Source organism: Oryzias melastigma, linkage group LG15, assembly GCF_002922805.2.
Source record: "Oryzias melastigma strain HK-1 linkage group LG15, ASM292280v2, whole genome shotgun sequence".
Classification (NCBI taxonomy): domain Eukaryota; kingdom Metazoa; phylum Chordata; class Actinopteri; order Beloniformes; family Adrianichthyidae; genus Oryzias; species Oryzias melastigma.
The window spans coordinates 26,428,755-26,446,947 of record NC_050526.1 but is presented as its reverse complement, the minus strand read 5'-3'; the positions used below and the strand labels follow the sequence as shown (position 1 = coordinate 26,446,947).

General features: G+C 37.9%; 1 protein-coding gene across 1 annotated transcript in view; it reads left to right on the top strand.

The window, feature by feature from the left end:
- macrod2 (mono-ADP ribosylhydrolase 2) overlaps positions 1–18,193 on the top strand; it is a 416,332-nt gene that overhangs the window by 363,382 nt on the left and 34,757 nt on the right. Inside the window, exon 9 of the mRNA XM_024296698.2 lies at positions 11,405–11,483. Coding sequence (XP_024152466.1) covers positions 11,405–11,483 — 79 coding nt within the window. The remainder of the gene's footprint in view (positions 1–11,404; positions 11,484–18,193) is intronic.

Sequence of the window (18,193 nt, the reverse complement as noted above, 5' to 3'; positions counted from 1 at the left end):
TTGTCACACCTATTCATACTTAATTCACAGCATCACCTGTGTAAAATGGGTTTTGAACTTATTTTTTTCGAATTTTGCCTTTAAGTTAGTTTCCTTTTATATAGTCCTTGTTTAATGGAATTCCAGGTTAGCAGGCTTCTTTATAATTAGGTAGTTCCAGGTAGTCATTATGGGGAATAGCAAGTATAAATAACAATCAGAAATAAATTTTAAAAAATAGCTGCTTATTTCACATACAAGAATAAGGACCGATTTTAGTCTTTGTGCTTTAACTGGAAGTGATCTTTTGTATAAGTAATTCTGTCCATAAACATTAGTTTAGGTTTCTTGTTAATGTTTATTTTAATCTTTTAAAATTTTCTCCAGGAAATTTGACTTTCCAAGTACAAATCTGATATACGATCCTGCTATAACACCATCATTGCTTTCATATTTTTAAAAGTCAAGACTGAGCAACTAAGAAGAAACAGTAAGACATATGTCCTCCCCAGACCCAGATCCAGGCTTGCGAGCACATTTGTTCACGCTGTAAACTTTGTGCCCCTTCTGAACATAATGGTCGTCGCATAAATACTGTTTTGTTCTTTTGCTGTGTAGAAATCTTCCCTCTCAAAAACACTCGTGGGTGCGATCCCCCTTCATTTATTGAAGGTTCAATCGTTCCAAAGAAAATTCTAAGATGTCGATGAATACAAAGAAAAGTATAGTTTTCTGCCTGAACTTCGAGTAAATCTTTGAATGGGCTCTGTTAGGAAATCAGCACTGTGATGATAGCTGTGTTTAAGAAAGTACATTTAAAATCAACTAAAAGAGTCTTTTCTAAGAAATGAAAATTCTATAAAATGACCTCCATATGCAGATAAAAACAAGAAAATAGTCAAAAGGATAAACATTTCTGTGTAGCAGGACAAAACACTGCCAACATGCTCCAGATTTTTTATCTTCTACAGTTAAAAGGCTCGAGCAAATGCTTCATAAGAATGCACAAGGCAGCAGATCATGTTTAACTTGTGTAAACGGGTGTTGGTTTGCTCGTCAGGTTGAGTTAAGATGACAGAACCTCCTTTTGGAGTCTCGTTGTATAGTTCCTCCTCGGAACTGGTCAGGCCCAGGCGGGCAGACATGCCGCTGTAAAGAAGAAACCGGACATCCCAGTCAGTCAAAATCACTGCATGCAAAACCTGCTTACTCAAGGGCCAGCATCCAAAAGGATTTATCTGAAAACCAGTGACGTTTGCATTTTTAGTGAAAGTCAGCAAATATGAAATAAGTTTTTCTCTGTTGTTGCTGAACCCTCAAAGATCTCGGAGCAGCTTTAGCTCAGAAGGTAGAGCAGGATGGACTGAAAAAGAGAAAGAATAAAACAAAATGATAAACGTTTGATGGAATAGATATATCGATAGATACTTACTTCTAATGTTAGGACCATAAATGTGAGTAGAAATTCATTTAAAGGATTAACAGGTAGGATATAATTTTTTTTTTGTTTGTTTTCATTCATTAAGTTAATATTTATTAAACACATTGCTAAATGTAAAGTTGTTTTAGCATCTGAGCTTCACTTAAAGAAAAACTACAAAGGGAAAGATTAAGAGTGTGAGTACATCTCCCTGAGGAGCTCCTGCGCTGTTGGACTCCTCAAACACAAGCTGAGTCTCACAAACTGCTGTCAGGTGGTGAATTAGATCTGCAGTTGATGAGGATCCACCTGTTTGTTCTAACACATATGCTGGATTAATTTTGTCTTCCCAGTGGTGTTTTAATAATGATTATGCTGTTTTTAGCTAAAACAATTAAATAAAAAGCTTTGTTTTTTCTATGACAGTTCCTGCGGAGCTGCAGGAGTTCATTAGAAATTTATCTCGGAGTAATGGGAGGGGCCTTTGACACAGAGTGACCCCGCCTCCCTTCCCCTCCCTGTTGCGAAATGCTCTCTAACAGCCCTTCACATCCCCAACTTAACATTCCTACTGCAACCATTGACTGTATTATTATTAGACTGTCTATGGCTGCAACGAAAATGATATTTTATTTTATGCCTCTTAAAATAAGTAGTGAGATCCTACTCTTTAAAGAGAAAATTTAATCTTGAAATCAGTTTTAAAACACTCATTGTGGTGTATTGGTTTGAGAAATGTAAATACCATGTCCTGAAATAATATGTATTATTAAAAAAAAGTTTAATATCTTCAAAGTAGGTACATTTATATACACAAATAAAAGCTTGTGCTTCCCCCACAAACAATAACATTTTTTAAGTGTAACAAAAGTCAGACTTTCTACGTTTATTCTTAGAATAAAAGACTAGAATTCCCCATTTTAAGTTTATGCTGTTAAAAGTACATAGATCATGATCCCAAAAAAATTGTTTCATTAGAGAAATTACTTTAAGCCCCACTCTGATCATCTTTTGATCTATTTTTAAAGTGCTTCTAGTGATTTTCTATACAGTTTGTGCGTTGTTTTAGTTTCCATAGAGCAGCTAGAGCTCATAAGAAATTCGTCTCGGAGTTTTGGGTAGAACAGTTGGTTTGGAGAATGCGTACCTTATTTCCCATCATCCTTCTGTTCACACTCTACCGCTACCTCAGAGCCCTCACAACCCTCAAACTGCATTTTTTGTCTGCTCCTGATTCACAACAATTTGAATTAAGAAATAGTCAGAAATGCAATTTTGAGCTTAATTTTCTTTACATATGTCCTCCATTATTAAAAGAAAAAAAATCCACATGACCATGTTAAAAACAACTTTAAGCACAATTTTCATTGGAGTGGGTCTTTAAATAATGGAAAATATACTATCAGTTTCTCCCTTTTATCCAGAGGAGGGGTTATCTTATCATAGGAGAAGAGGATAAGTATTCCATGCGCGTTAATGACAAAAAGATTAGGTCTTTAAAGCAAAAATACAAGAAGAAATGTTCTTCATCTCGCGAGAACCATTGGATCAGTCACCCTTGCAGTTTTTGTTGGTATGAGACATGCACTTCTTAGTATGACTTAGTTTTTTTTTAAGTCATACTCTAAAATAAAAAGTGAAAATTTGTTTTTGGTACTGTTGGGATATGTCGCGGTACGTATCATATCACCAGATTCTTGCCAATAGACACCCCTAATATAAAGCTTTAAAAAATGAGTGAGAAGTTAACGATGCCTCTGTCTGCTCACAAAGCAAAAACTCTTTGGGTCATGTTTTTCCATTACTTTAAAAGAAAATATGGCTGAAAATAGAAATACTTATAATACTTGATACGTAACACTGATGTAGATGAATCTCCATGTTTGTATTCAGTGACAGCCGTTTCTCAATCTACCCTTGCTCTTCTATTACAGTACCCTGAAACTTTCTTTCGGCAGTCCACAGCATTTTTTAGGTCTGTGCTTCTATAACATTTCTTACACAGTAAAAATTTTAACGTGATAAAACCACTTCTATTTGTAGACCTCCTTTTGCCGACCATTGCACTTTTTAGAAACACCTTTACTCATTTATATTTTGTTTTTCCACCTACACCTGTGCAAATTATGAGGCAAAACAATGTTCTAAATAAAGCACCTTTGTCATCAGCAGTCTGCCTTTCAGCCCAAAAATGAACAAAGTCTATGAATTTTTATTATCATGTGACGAGGAAAGAAGGAGAAATGCTTTGACATTTTGGCTGCTTCAGTATTTGTTGAGTTTTTTTGGTTCCAAATAAAAGTGCTCATGTTCTTTGATGATGCTTCCATCTATTTCTAAGATGGTGACACTTTAGATTATATACATTCAAAATTCCCTTTCCTCACTTTTCTTTCCTTCTTGCAATGGACAAAAAGAAAAACTACTGTAAACAAAAATAGCTTTTGAATGTGCATGGAGACCAAAAGGACATTTCTGAAGACGTAAACAAAAACGTTTTAAAACTGCAGAATAAATTCCTTTCAATCTGAGAGAAGGGAGAATCTGAGATGGCGATCTGCGCGTTGATGGTCGTCAGAAACTGACGACAGCAGCATTCATGGAAAATGATTTCTGCTGAAGTTACAAGAAACCTTTAAACAGAAAAAGGTACAGCTGCTAAAATATTTCATACAGATGTAGGTTCTGTGAAATTTTAAGAGATGTCATATAACAAGTTCTAAACATAAATACGATTTTTTGATCAATACTTGTGTGTAAATGTCTTTATTTGTCAACATTAATGCCATCTATAATGTACATTGGAAGGAGTTATGGTGCAGCCCTCCATATTCCTTCTCAAAGGCATTTTGCCTCATCAGAAGAGGTTCTTATAGGTCAGTGTCTCGTCAAAGGTCACTTCATTACCAGCGAGTGCTCGGATCAAAGGTGCAGCCCTCATATTAGTCTGTCCTTCATCCTTCCCCCCTGACCTCGTTCACAGCTGCCCCATCTTCCAGGCTTTAGACACAGCCCATTTATTTCCCTTTGCATTTGAACTATTCCCTGCTGAAACACCGCAAGGATTCCATGATTATATTTATTTGACCATCGATATTGGAGTTGTGAAGTTGTCAGTGGAGCCTGCAGCACTGTTGGTTGCGTGCCAAAGCGTGGTTGTGGTGTTTTGAACCTGAAGGCTCTGCAGGGACGGACGTTTCACTCAAGTGCACTGCTGCTGGGCAGAGCTTTTAATTACTATCGTGGTTCTTTTACCGAATATCCAGTCATGTCAGACGGGTTTTTAATGCAAGTTTAAAACTTTTATGTATATATAATGACATATTTTTAAATTAAATTTAACTTTTAAAATCACGTGGTAAAAACTTTGAGATTTTTACTTATCAAACTAAGCTTTAGCCACAACTGCCCTTATGGGTGGATACAGACTGCTTGGTGAGCTCATAAAGCCAAAATGTTCTTGCACATATTTTTCTATGGAAATGCTGAAGGCTTGTAGCAAACATTTATACAATACGTAAGGGTGAAGTCGGTAAGATGCAGGCGTGTCATATGGATTTTTTTGTTTTGTGTTTTAGCTACGTTGATTAATATGTATTGTCCTAATTAATTTTATAAAAATAATACTGGTCCTTTTCTGGTATTTCAAATCCAAATTGTCTGCAGTTCTCTTTCAGAAAAAATGATACACTAAAACCATTCTATTTCTGAACAAAAAAAATCCTGGTAATAAATTGAGTTTTTCTTCTGAAAGCATTTCTCTTTAAAAAAATGTCTTTTTCAGTTTGAAACAGTCATTTCTGAAAATTATGGACTCAAACGCTAAAAGTCTCAAGCATGATGTACTCCAATTTTCATCTCTGCTGCCATGCAGCAGTGTGAACCCCGAGTAACACTGAGAGATCTATTTGTTCGGCTCTAATGTGTAAAATATTTGAGGCGTATTAAGCATTTGTTGGATTAACATACAAATTAGGAACGTATCATCACATGGAATTTCCCAAATCTGACAGCACAGCAGTTTCTGTTAGATGTTTTCTCCTCGCTGCTCCAGAAGTTACTCGTTATGTTTTATGTTAATGAAATATCTGCACACCAGAAACTTATCACTTCTATTTAGTCACACTGTGCCAAACACTTGCTCATAATTGTGCAAATAAACATTAGTCTGAACTTGGGATGTGTTTTGCAGTATTAACTTGACTCCATTGATTATCCCATTGCCCCCATGATGATACAAAGAGCTTCTAATGTCAGCTGGGTTTTGGAAGAAGAGCCAGGGCCCTGCACTTCCCCCAGGCTTTTGGTCCAAACCATGTCTTCTCAAAGAGCTCGTCTCGCCCTTTGATGTATGGATGGAGGCGTTTTGTTCAAAGGGATAACCTTTTCTGGGCACTTCTTTGAAATGATAATTCTCCAGCTTGCTGCAGGTGGAGCTGGAGCACTGTCTGCAAAGAGGTCAATCAATGTCAAATAAAGCAACCGCTTACAGTCTCACCAGAGCAGCTCGTGCAGGTACCTGGCGGCTGCCGTTGGCGGCTGCCGTCGGCAGTGCCACGCGGCGAATCTCTTAGTTTCTGTAGAAAAGGAATGTGAAATATCACAGATTGGGAGCAGTGTAGTTGTCCTTTCATGGATCAGAGGATGGTTTTAAATTAATCTGGTTGAGTGTTTTTTTGCAGACATGCGAGGCCCGACTTGAGCTTTCCTTTTCCGTGCAGCAAGCACTTTCTGTGTACCAGTGGTGAGAGGGACACAGCTGTGTGTAATTACCTCAGTAATATAGCCTGGATATGGTCCACCTGCTGCAGAGTGAACCCTCCATCCAACCCAACGCTTCTGACAGAAAAAGGGATGAGTGCCTGCTGATTACAGCTTTGATGATGCAGCGAGGAGGCTGTGTTTTATGGGGGGATATATCTGGCTCCACGATAATTTGCTGGAATTATTCAATCTTTCTTGAACAATGGCATGTATTATCAAGGCGGGATCGCAGACTCAACACTCAAATGTTACATGTCAGAGATGAATCGTGTTTTTAAAAATGTGATTCTCTGACTGTACCAGGCTCCTGTTTGTACAATGTTTACTAACTTTAAAAACTATTAAAAAAAAAAAAAAAGAAAGGTTTAATGAAAATATGAACGTTGGCGCCATGCTGCTTTTCCCCATCTGGATGCTGGAATTGTAGCTTGACAACAGCCCGGCCGGGATAACAAAGAAGTGTACAACAGAGACACAAATCTCCCATGGGTGTGGGCTCCAGCTGGAGCAGACATGCTAGGGCAACGTGTTCCTATTATTGTTTATGACAGAATGAAGACGGAAATGCAAGAAGTAAAAATGTGTGCGTGGAGTCTGCATGCTGGATGCCGCAGCGAGTGCCCTCTATGTAATTATGGGCATGGGTGGCCAGCAATGACAGCTCATCTGTTAGCCAGCTAGTAGGAGTCTGGTGCACCTGGCGAGCGACAGACAGGTGCAAAATATAAATCGAATGTAGATATTAAAAAATTAAATAAGTGAATCTGTTTGAGGTTGATTTTAAACTTTTAGTTATTTCTGCACTTTTATCTTAAAGGAATAACTTATCCAAAGCTAGGATTTTGTTGCTTCAATTAGCTCACTTCAGACAAGATTTCATACTCTGCTTGTTTTTTGAAAATTACGCATTCACTAAAGGTATTTCCTTTCATTAAAAAAATATATAATTTCCATCTTTTAAAAAAAAAATCAAAAATTAATAAATCTGGGTGTAGACCCTGGGGAAAAGCCAGAACACGCTGGAGAGACCACGTCTCTCGGCTGGCCTGGGAACGCCTTGGGGCAGAGGAGCTGGAGGAAGTGGCCGGGGAGAGGGAAGACTGCCCCTGCGGCCCAGTCCCAGATGAGTGGAAGAAGATGGATGGATGGATGGATGGATGGCATTCAATAATCTATGTATTTGTTTGATTTGTCGAGTTTTCTAAGCTGCTCCTGTCTAGATAGTATGACCTGGTGCACCTGTTGAGCAACAGACAGCTGCAAAATGTACATCTAATGTATTGTATAAATGTATGAGTATTTTTTTTTAAAAACAAGTGAGTATATGACACTTTTGAATCTATTTTTTAAAATAGATTAAAAAACTGCATTTTTAATGTAACAGAGTAACTTAAAGGCAGAATCTTTCCTTTTTTTGTTCACTATATATTATATCAAACAATTTTATATAATAAAAATACATTTTTCCTTCTTTTTTAGAAAAAATATTTAAAAAAAATCTTTCAATCAATTTTTTGTTTCTTTTTTCTGAGTTGCTCCAATCAATGACCAGCAATGATAGCCCATCTGTTAGCCAACTAGTATGAGTCTGGTTCACCTGGAGAGTGATAGACAGTTGTAAAATATAAATCATATATATATATATATAAATTAAATATATAATACTTTGAAATCTTTAACAGTTGATTTTGACATTTTTTAAATGAGTTTTTTTCTGTATTTATACTGTAAAGGAGTAACTTATTCAATGGTAAAATCTTTCTCTTGTTTTTTTATACTTATACATTCATAAAAAAATGAAAAATAACGTGGAAAAGGACATTTTCTCACTATTTGTAACTCAAGTAATTAAAAAATATATATGAATTTGTTTATTTTTCTAAGTTGTTCTTGTCTTCCCAACACTCAAACTTATTGTGCAGAGCACGTCTCTATCAATACGACCATCCCTCCAGTTTGCAGCCACGGGATCCAATCAGTGATGAGTAATGAGTGGGCAGGTTAGCATGCGGTGATCCCAGCTTTCTAATTAGTCTTCCATTAACTTTTTCAACCTTGGCAACTCCAGGGTGCTCGCTCAACATACACAGTTTTCAACAGAAACACCGGACCTCTGATCTTAAGACCTTCAATGAAATATCTACATGTTCCACTCGTCTGTGCCGGTTTAAGTAAAGCCTGACATTACCCACACTGGCCGTGGCAGCACCTGTGTTCAGGTACCAGATAACCCTCTGTGTAGTTTGGCTATGAAGATGCTGCAGCTAGGAAGACAAAGGGGAAATACTTTTGTTACATTGTATTAACTTAGGAAGTTCCATGACTCATGAATCTTCATTTAGATGTTGTTAAACCAAATTCTCCATTAGACGGATGAACGTGTAAAGCCTTGATCACATGAATCCGTATGGAGGGTTGACATGTACGATTTTGGGGTTTTGGGGTTTTCCAGAACTGTGAAGGGTCATATAGGGGTTGCTTCGTGCCAACAGTTTAATTAGAGGTTTGCTCATATCCACCTGCAAGAGTAGTTGTGACAAAGGCTTAAATCTGCACATGCTTGCCTGTGTATATGATGCATGACTTTAGGAAATATTCTGTTGTACAGTTGACAGTATTGTTTTATATAATAGTGTACCAGAAACAGTCTGCTTGAAATTCCTGTGGAGCAGCTGCCCTGTGGCCTTCTTGCGCTCAGTGGTGTGCTCCATCTTAGCGCATTATCACTTTTTCTGTTTGTCAGTCAGCCCCCCCACTTCAAAGGGCACTTGAAGCTTTCTATTGTTGAAGGTTTGAGAGTCTACATATTATGAACAAAGCCCCGCAAGACATCTAGCAAAATAAAATGTTAGCAGCCAGAATCCAGCTCCTAACATTTACTCCAAAGCGCTGATCATAAACTATTTATAGCTGCATGTCTATATGAGTATCAGAAGGGGGCCTCTTTAAATTGGACCCCATCGGCGGGGTCAGGGATGGGGCTGTTAGCTTTCCTTATCCAATAAGAATATCACTATCTTGAATTGAGAAGGATGGCTGGCAGATGGCTGCCGTTATGGCTTTTGTGTTAAATTGCCATCATTCTGTCAAGCAATTATCTGCTGCCGTGGTGGGTTATGGCTTTCTGTGGCTAATGCTGCCGGTACATGCAACGCAGAGGGGTAAAGGTGGGACTGCTGACCTCCGTCTCCATCATTTCTCCACAAAGCTCCTTGAAACAGACATATAACAGCCATTCAGGACAACTCCCTGTTAAGTATTCAACCTTTATGTGCTGTTTTAACAAAACAAAAAAACAATCATTTATTATCTGACAGATGTGTGACATATTCTGACATTTGCTCATCACTGCAAACTCCATTCGCTTTTATGCTAAAATAATTTAAAAGTGCTTTGAGTTTGTAATTTTCATAGCTAATTAAATAAATTTATTGGAGAACATGCTTGGTTTTATTTTGTAAACATATTCTAATTTTGATCTTTGTGTCAAGGATGAATTCTAAGAATAATTGAGCTATTTGGCTAACTTCAAAGTAAAAGAAAGCTCTTTGGTTATCCACCCACGGTGCTGGTGGGCTGGGTAATGTACTGCCAATAAATGTTCAGACATTTTACAAAAGCTTTCTGTTTTCTACAAGATTAATGAACTTTGAATTCTATCCCTTTCAAAGTTTATCCAAAAGCAGGATAAAAATCATGTGTTAACGTTTCTCTTTCAATTCTGTCCCGCAGCCGTCCTGGACTAAAAAGGACCAGATTGTTTTTGCCATTATTCTGTTTTACTGCGCCTTTGTCATAGTCGCCACATACTCAAAAACTCACCAAAGTTTTCACACTTGTATTACCCAGTGAAATGAATTTTGGGCTTAGTAGACCCACTTTAATCCCACCCAGCCCCCACCCCAAAATAATTAAATAAAAAGAAACATAAGTAAGAAAAAGGGGGGGGGAAAGATGCATTACAGTGAAAGGAACCATCAAAAAAAAAAAATGGGGCCAAATTCTCTCATGGGGTTTAAAATATATATATATTTCAAAATCCTCTAAGGAAACCAAGACATGCTTGTCATATATCAAAAGGAAGTTTTAAAATTATTATGGGATGGCCACGACTTTGGGGCCATTTTACGGCACAATGTGAAATTTGGAGATCTTCGCATTTTCACAATATGGGACAATAAAACTTTATTTTGAGCAATCTTCACAAAGAGAGAGTGATGGAAATTCATGACGGCCACACGTAATATGTGCAGTCAAGATCACATTGCTGCATTGCCCGCACGCATTTTAAGTGTGTCCAAGGCTGGATTTAGCGTATTTAAAATTAAACTTCAAGTTAAAGTCCCATTAACTGTCACGCTCCTAAATGTGTGAAATGTGTTCTCCCCATCTGACCCATCCCCTGGTGGAGCCGTGAGCTGCAGAGACAGCCGAAGAAACAATTGGCTTGTTTAACCCTAACTGTAATCATAATCCTAACCTTAACCCTTTACTCTGGGTCTGGCTGCACCTTTTCCGAAAATTACATGCAAATAGACACTTTCATTTCTTTATTGCTTGCATATTTTTCACCAAAGTTTTATAAAAAGTAATACATGGATTGTTGGCCTAAGATGAACTAAACAATATGACATGAAGATTTTAGGCAATTAACAAAAACCATCCGTTGTCAAGGAAATGCAAAAGTTTACTTGTTTAGATTCTTTTAAAAATGACATACACCTGTTCGTCACCTTCAGGCATCCCAAAAATAACATGGTTGCTATGGAGATAAAACCAACAGAAAATATAGAATTTTGATAAATGTTCGAGATTCTTTTTATTAATTTGTAACCTGCAGCTTTGACCTGGGTGGCAGGGGCAGAAGGGGAATGTTAGGGGGGTGAAGCAGCCAATCAGTCAGGGAGGGTGGGGAAAAAGAGGGCGGCTAGAGCCTCCTGGCCATACGCCGTTCGTGGTTTCAGTTTTTATTGTTGCTTTATTTGTCATATTAAACCTAAGAAAATCCCAGTTCATGAGTTCATAAATGATTGCTTTGTTTTACATTTCTCTGACGTTTCTTCGTTTGCTTCGAATGCTCCTCTCTTTTTCCTGGTTGTACAGTTTTCTGTAAATTTTCAAGATGAAGAATAATCTGTTTTTCAATTCCTATTGTTATTCTAAAACTGTCCACCTGCTTAGCATGTCTTCTTGCTGTATAATTTACAGGGAAACCTTTGTCCATCTTGTTCTTCTGTGCAGATCACACGGGTCATTTTCTGCGTCTTCCTGGAGACTGATTTTACCATCTACAAGAAGAAAATGTCTGACTTTTTCAAAGGTACGTCAGTGTACTCCAGTATTTACTCGCCTTAATCTCTGAGTTTTATTAATCCAATACTTCTAATACTTCTCATGTGTTGTCATGCTTTGAGAGGCCTGTCTTTACAGAACAAAGTAGTGTTCTGCTGTTTTTTTTCTGTTATTAGGGCTCTTGAATGAAAAGTTCAAATGTAAATTCCAGCAGTGATTTGGTTGAACTTATGCTGACAGTTTTAAAAACACAAGTGTCACTTCCCCTGCTTATTGTCTTATAAAGACCAGAATAGACGTCTTTTTAGTTTATCTTCCTCGCACGTTTTTCTTGTAAGACTTAAATGTCAGATTTGATTGACTATAATAATGACATGAATGTGGAGCAAAATAGAAAGTGTGCGTGTGCCTAGCAACCGATCGTCCCTGGCTACTGCTTCTCAGTTCTGAGCGAAATAAACAAACATCCATTATCTTCTGCTCCCGCTTTCTTTTCTGTCCCTTTCGCAATTCCCTCCCCTCTTTCATGCCATCATCTTCCTGCACGGACCGGGAGCAGTCACCAGCTCTGATAGGGCTCCACAGAGGATTGAACTGAATAGCTCGGGAGCTGAAAGAGGCTGGCTGGTTCCAGCAGCCCAGCATTACCTCCCATTTGCCTCACTTTTCCCTCCTCACCTCCCCAGCGGAATACCGGCTCTCAGGCCTTCATCTGGCTGTTCCCAGATGGAGAGTGTTTTGTTCTCCGTGCACTCCTGTCACCTCCTCCCCCCTCTCCAGCAGGCTCTTCCAAGAGAGATTACATTCCAGGGAGAGACCTTAATTATGCCTGTCTGCCCCTGTGCATCCAGCACCCATCTCATCATATTAGTGCTGTGAAAGGAAGCTGTTCTCCAGTGATGACTATTACCATTTAAAAGAGTTGCATAGGCAGTGAATGCATGCATCATGCTCCCATGAAGGCTTTTATCAGTGCATCAGGGAGAATGTCACAAAAAGCTCTAAGAGTTATTTCATAGATTCCAGAAAAGCTGTTGTTTACCAAGATGCAGTTATTAGCTCATAAAGAAGAATAAAGTCTGGCTATGGTTAAACCTTGGGTTGCTAGGACGCCACATCCCATTAAGCCGTAGTCACAATTGACCTTACAGGTGGATATGGGCTGTCTGTGAGCAGAAAACTGGGAAAACCTGTACAGAGTTCACACAAAATATCAAGGTCATAGAGTTAAACCCATAGAAGAAAAATTTCATGCACATTTTTCTATGGGTATGCTGCGGGCGACAGGTTGTAGCAAACACAAACAATAGCAATGAAGGTTCAAGTGGCCACTTCCAATGAAGGGTCTTTATAAACGTACATGTTTTACATGTTTGGGTTTCCACATTAAAACTCACATTTACACATAGATTTGTACATTTTTAAGACTATTTTCAGGTGCGTTAAAAGTTAAACCAATTCAAAGTTTGACCAATCAGGGACTTGGATCATGGATGGGGGTCCTTTCAAAACACGGAAATACCAACTGTTTTGAAAAGTGATCACAAAGGAAAAATTAATAAATGCGGTTTGTGCCCGACAGGAATTATATGACCTCAAGTCTTTTGTATATATATTATAACTACGAAAGAAAAGCCTGGAACAAGATTTGGGAGATTTGCACCACTTTGACATTTCCCAACAAGTCTCTTCCAACTGTAGGTACACGAGCCTTACAAAAAATGATTTACAAGTATACGCCATTTATGATCTAGCATTGGGTAGCGAAAGTCCAGAATGAACACCATATGCTAAAAGAACATTCAGTAATGTGCGTCTATCGCAGAGGTCTGCAACCTTTAGTGCTAAAAGAGCCCTTTGGTCGAGTTTCTTACAGACCAAAACCCAGCAAGAGCCACAAAGTCCCACTTAATTGTTTAGAAAAATAAACTTTATGAAGTTTTGTGACCATTAAACCATTTATTTATATCATGTAGCTTGTTTTCATTACTAACAATAATTGAATTATAACAGTTTATTATTTTAACTTGTTTTATTTTTGAGAGGCACCTATAAGTACACTGTGTTAAATAGAATCCACTTGATTTATTTAAGTAAGAAATGTTAGGAAGTTAAATCAGGAATGGACTTTTCTATCACTTTGGTGCACCTTCATCGTTTCTCTCCATTTACAACGTTTGTCTAATAACAAACCCTTCTGACATTAGATGAAACCTTTTACCATCAGTTTCCTTGGTTAGTTGGCATATTAAAAAGCTACTGTAACGCTTAACCCAACTACCCATTTAGTCACAATGTTTGCCCTTCAGTCAGGAGCATCTTCATCTGTGTGTGGATGTGCTGGAGAAAAAAAAATCTCTCGTTGTAGAAGACTTCTTCACTCTGGGTCAGCGTCTTTCACCTTACACACCATTGTCACCTACACCTGCTCTGCCCCTTCTTCCAAATGGAAGATCTAGGCATTTAGCACTTTCTTGGTGAGAACAGGAGCTGTTTTGAAACATCCCTTCAGCATCTGGGGCTCACAGGTTGAAAATGTTTTAATTTAGACAAAAAAATGTTCATGGAAGGATGTGACTTTTTCATCCCTAATCCATGCAGTCTGAATGTATTAAGCAGAAAGGGAAGTTTTAAGGAAAGAAATGCTGATTAGTATCATTGCACCATGCTGCTCCTACATAACCTTGCAGTCTGAAAGGACTTGCTTTTAGTCAGCACAGAATGTCAGGAGTGAATTGGGCTGTGAATGAGCTCTGCAGGTGCACATTCAGAACATCTCATCATCCTCACTTCCTCGTAGACCCTACAGCCCTGAATACCTCACACCGAGGCTCCACATGCTTCTTGCTTTTTAATAATTTTCCGTTGCACATACCTTCTCTTTTTCATCGTCATCTTCTCACTTTTACTTTTAAAGTTTCTTTTGTTTTGTTTTAAAAAACCATCGCCTCCTAAACCCACGAGTGTCTGGGATTCACGTCTGTAGTGGGTTTCCTGTCTTTTGTTCTCAATAGTGTGAGGTCGTGTGAAACATAAAATGTTTGCTCTGGTGTCAGTTTCAAGCATGTTTGAGGTCAAGAAAGAGTTCACAAAATTGAATTTTGAAGTCTTACTCATTTTTCATCATATAGCGGCTTTCCTTAAATTCAAGCAATCTGTCGCATAACAATACCCGGAGCAGGAGGATGTAAACAGGAAATTTGCATAAAGGAAATGACCTTATTACACAGTCTTTCCACCAGCATCAGCATGAGGAGACCGAAATGTGGTTACCTAACTGCAGAAAGAGAAGACTGAAAAATGACAAGATCTCAGCTCTGACCACTGAGTGTAAATGAGAACAGGAGTGACTGAGTGTGATGTCAATTAGATCCAACAAAATAAAGTCAATTCAGTCGTATTTTTTCACATACACCGACATGTTGGAACCAGAAATTGTCAGTAAGCAGGGATTGGTCTGAGTCGGTTTAAGTCAATGTTTCAATGTGGCAACCACTTTCGCCAATCAGGAGTGATCTTGTTGGAAGTCCACACCCTTACCACTTTAAAGCAGGCTATCAAACGTTTTTTGAGCATCCGACGTCACGGTGATGGTGTACCGGTCCATCCGGGCCAGCAGACTCCACCTATTTTTTTATTGAGGCATTTAATTTGCCAGTTTATAACTTAAATAACATTCTACAGAAAAAATATTGTGAAAAAAATTTACGATTATCAAGAAAAAGTAAAAAAAAAAATGTATCAAAGCATGAATGGTTATCCTGACAAACAGATTGAGTCTATGGGATTTTGGTTTCTTGGTGCCAGCTGGCGCTACCTATTTAGAACGCCACGTGGGAGGGGTCACTCAGTCCAGTTCTCATAAACAGTCAATGGCTCCAACACTTACAGGAGCATAACCCAAACTTCACAGAAGACTGGAAGTTGTAGGGCAGGATTGTGACAATCGATCTGAATCGATCTAAATTTAATAGATCAATAATCGATCCATAAAAGTAGAGATTATTCTAACCCATAATGCTATAGTCAGCTAGCTTAATGATAACGTATAGTGGGTTTTCCCTTAGCAAGGCTAATGCTAACGCTCGGTCAACCTCAACATACATTCCTGACTAAATTATCATCTTTATATACTCATTACATTTTATAGTCATACATTTTCCAAACTCTTTTAAGGAAATATTTTTTTAAAGTAACAATTTGTGGTCTAAGAATACTTTGCTTATTCTTTTGGAATAAAGTGTAATGCTATAGCACAACCGCCATCTAGTGGCCAAACTGAAACGCTCTCCAGAGGAGGCAAAACAATTGTTGGAGCTTCTCCATTTGAGAAACCATATAACACTATATGGTAATAACAATTTCATTATCATTTCACTAATACATTTTTCTAGTATGGGAACTGTATAAAATTAATAGGAAAATCTTCAAAACATATTTAGATTATTAATGTATTTCTAAACAAATGTGTCTAAAAGGGTAAACCGTGTAAACTCAAAATTGAATTAAATCAAATTGAATTGAGTGGTTCGGGGAAAAAAATCATAATTAAATTGATCCAGGCTCTGGTGAAAATTAATCAAATCGATTCTGGAAATTATTGGCCACACTCAGCCCTAGAAAGTTGCTTTTACACAATTTCCCAACCCCTCCCATTATGATGAGTTATTCCAACACATGGAGGCAACTTCGGCTTTGCACCAGATTTACCTGTTTAATCAGTCAAAACAATTAAGTTTTTAATTCATTAATAAAGACAAAGACTTGACAAACAAACTGTTATTTTTATTCAGCTCCAGTTCCTGAAGCGTTTCCATATGGTTAGAGTCTCCTCTGTTACACTGACACTGAAATAAGCACCTACAGAGAAAGGCTTTTACCTTTGCAGCACTACTTACAACCAATTACCCCCCAGCAACTAAACGTGTACTGTAATGGACTATTTATTTCACATCTCAAAGGACAGAGAGTTTAGTGTTGGTTCAACAAACTATTCTTGAAACTGGGATTAGAAAATATCCAGCACATCTTTAGAAGAAAAAAAAATCAGACTATTAATTGATTTGCATGCACGGCTCAATCAGCTGAATTAATCAAGTGATTCCATTTTGTGTTTTACCTCACAACATGCTTGCTTTTTGGCGTGTATTATATGCAAGTATGGAAGCAGTCGGGCAGTTGTGGTTGTAGAGAGAAAAAGCATGAAGAAATTGATTCTGGGTACACTCCTCCTCTAATATGATCCGGGTGGCTGCCCACAAGCGGGGCTCCATCTCCTCTTCTCCTCAATCAGCCACGCTGCTGACAGTATTAACACAGCCCACAGATCTGCAGAGCCTGCTGCATTCTCTTCAGCTGTTTCACTGACTTTCCAATTGACATTTATTTACATGGCTCTTAATACACTCCATGATCCCAGTCCTTCAGCCCTCCTGCACACACGTGCGCGCACAGATCTACACTAAAATGTCCATTACAAAAGCAGCACCCCCACTGCTTTGGAAGAGCTAAAGCTGTGGTACACACAGGCTTTTATCACACACATGTAATTTGTTGTTGGAGGATATGAAAAGCTATAGGAACCCTGTGAAGGGTGAAAATGAAGTCTCACAAAGCTGTTCTTCTGTGCTGGAAAACGAGGAAACCGTGGTGTGTTAGTGATGTGATAGTGGGAAACCACAGTCATTTCCGGGAGAAACCATCTAAACATGAATGCTTGTGCAGAGACTGGACTTCTGCAGGAACATCGACCCTGTTAAAGTAAACATATCCAACCTTTTCTTCAGGTGTCCTAAGAATTCAGGCTGAACTTCACTCATTTTAGATCTAAACTGCTATGTACAGTTCCTAGAATTGTTTGCCCCGATCCAAACTGCCACTACAAACCTGATCAGATACTTTTGTAACACATTTTAAAAATTAACAAATTCAATAAATAGATCCAGGTTGTTCCCAAGTTTTATTTTATAAATCTCCGTTTATCATTTATTTTGTTTAAGCAATCTTCACAAAATTTCACACAAATACTGCTACTTTACGTCTACAAGCCCAACCAATTTTTTGTTAACCTTTAAACTTAGGAAACTTGTTGAATTAAAAAAAAAAAAAAAAGAAATTGCCTTTAGGCCCAAGCTACAAATTTAAATTCCTCCAGGGGATTTCTACTTATCGACTCGTAACTCCTGCATGATTGGGAAACTATTTGGGAAAAATGTTAGAGTTAGAAGTTTTATATTTTTAACTGCATTACAATGGAATTCTCTCAAAAGTGGCGTTCCGCCGTTTCTTGCACTTTTTTTTACCAGAATATTTAATATATGAATCTTTTGTCTCAAGCTGAACAAAATGATATGACATACAATATATTAGAAATGTGGGTGTGGTTAACAAAAAACTTCAGTTGCTAAGGAAATGCAAAAGTTGCTGTGGAGTTTAAACAAATAGAAAAGCCACAATTTAAAATATATATATAGATATTTTCCTCTTCCTTTTAATTTGTTCAGCAAATGAGGGTAGAGGTAAAAATGGAGTAATGGGAGGGCAGCAGTGGTGGGTTGCGCCTGTGGGTCATGTATCGCCGCTCACTGCTTTCACTTTTCTATAATTATAATATTTTAAGGGATTAATTAATGAAATTTCAATGCAACTTCTTTCTTATTTTTGTAGATCCCCATTTTATCTACAAATGTTTCTACTAAATTAATTATCTGATTTTTAAAGATTAAGAGTTACAAACAT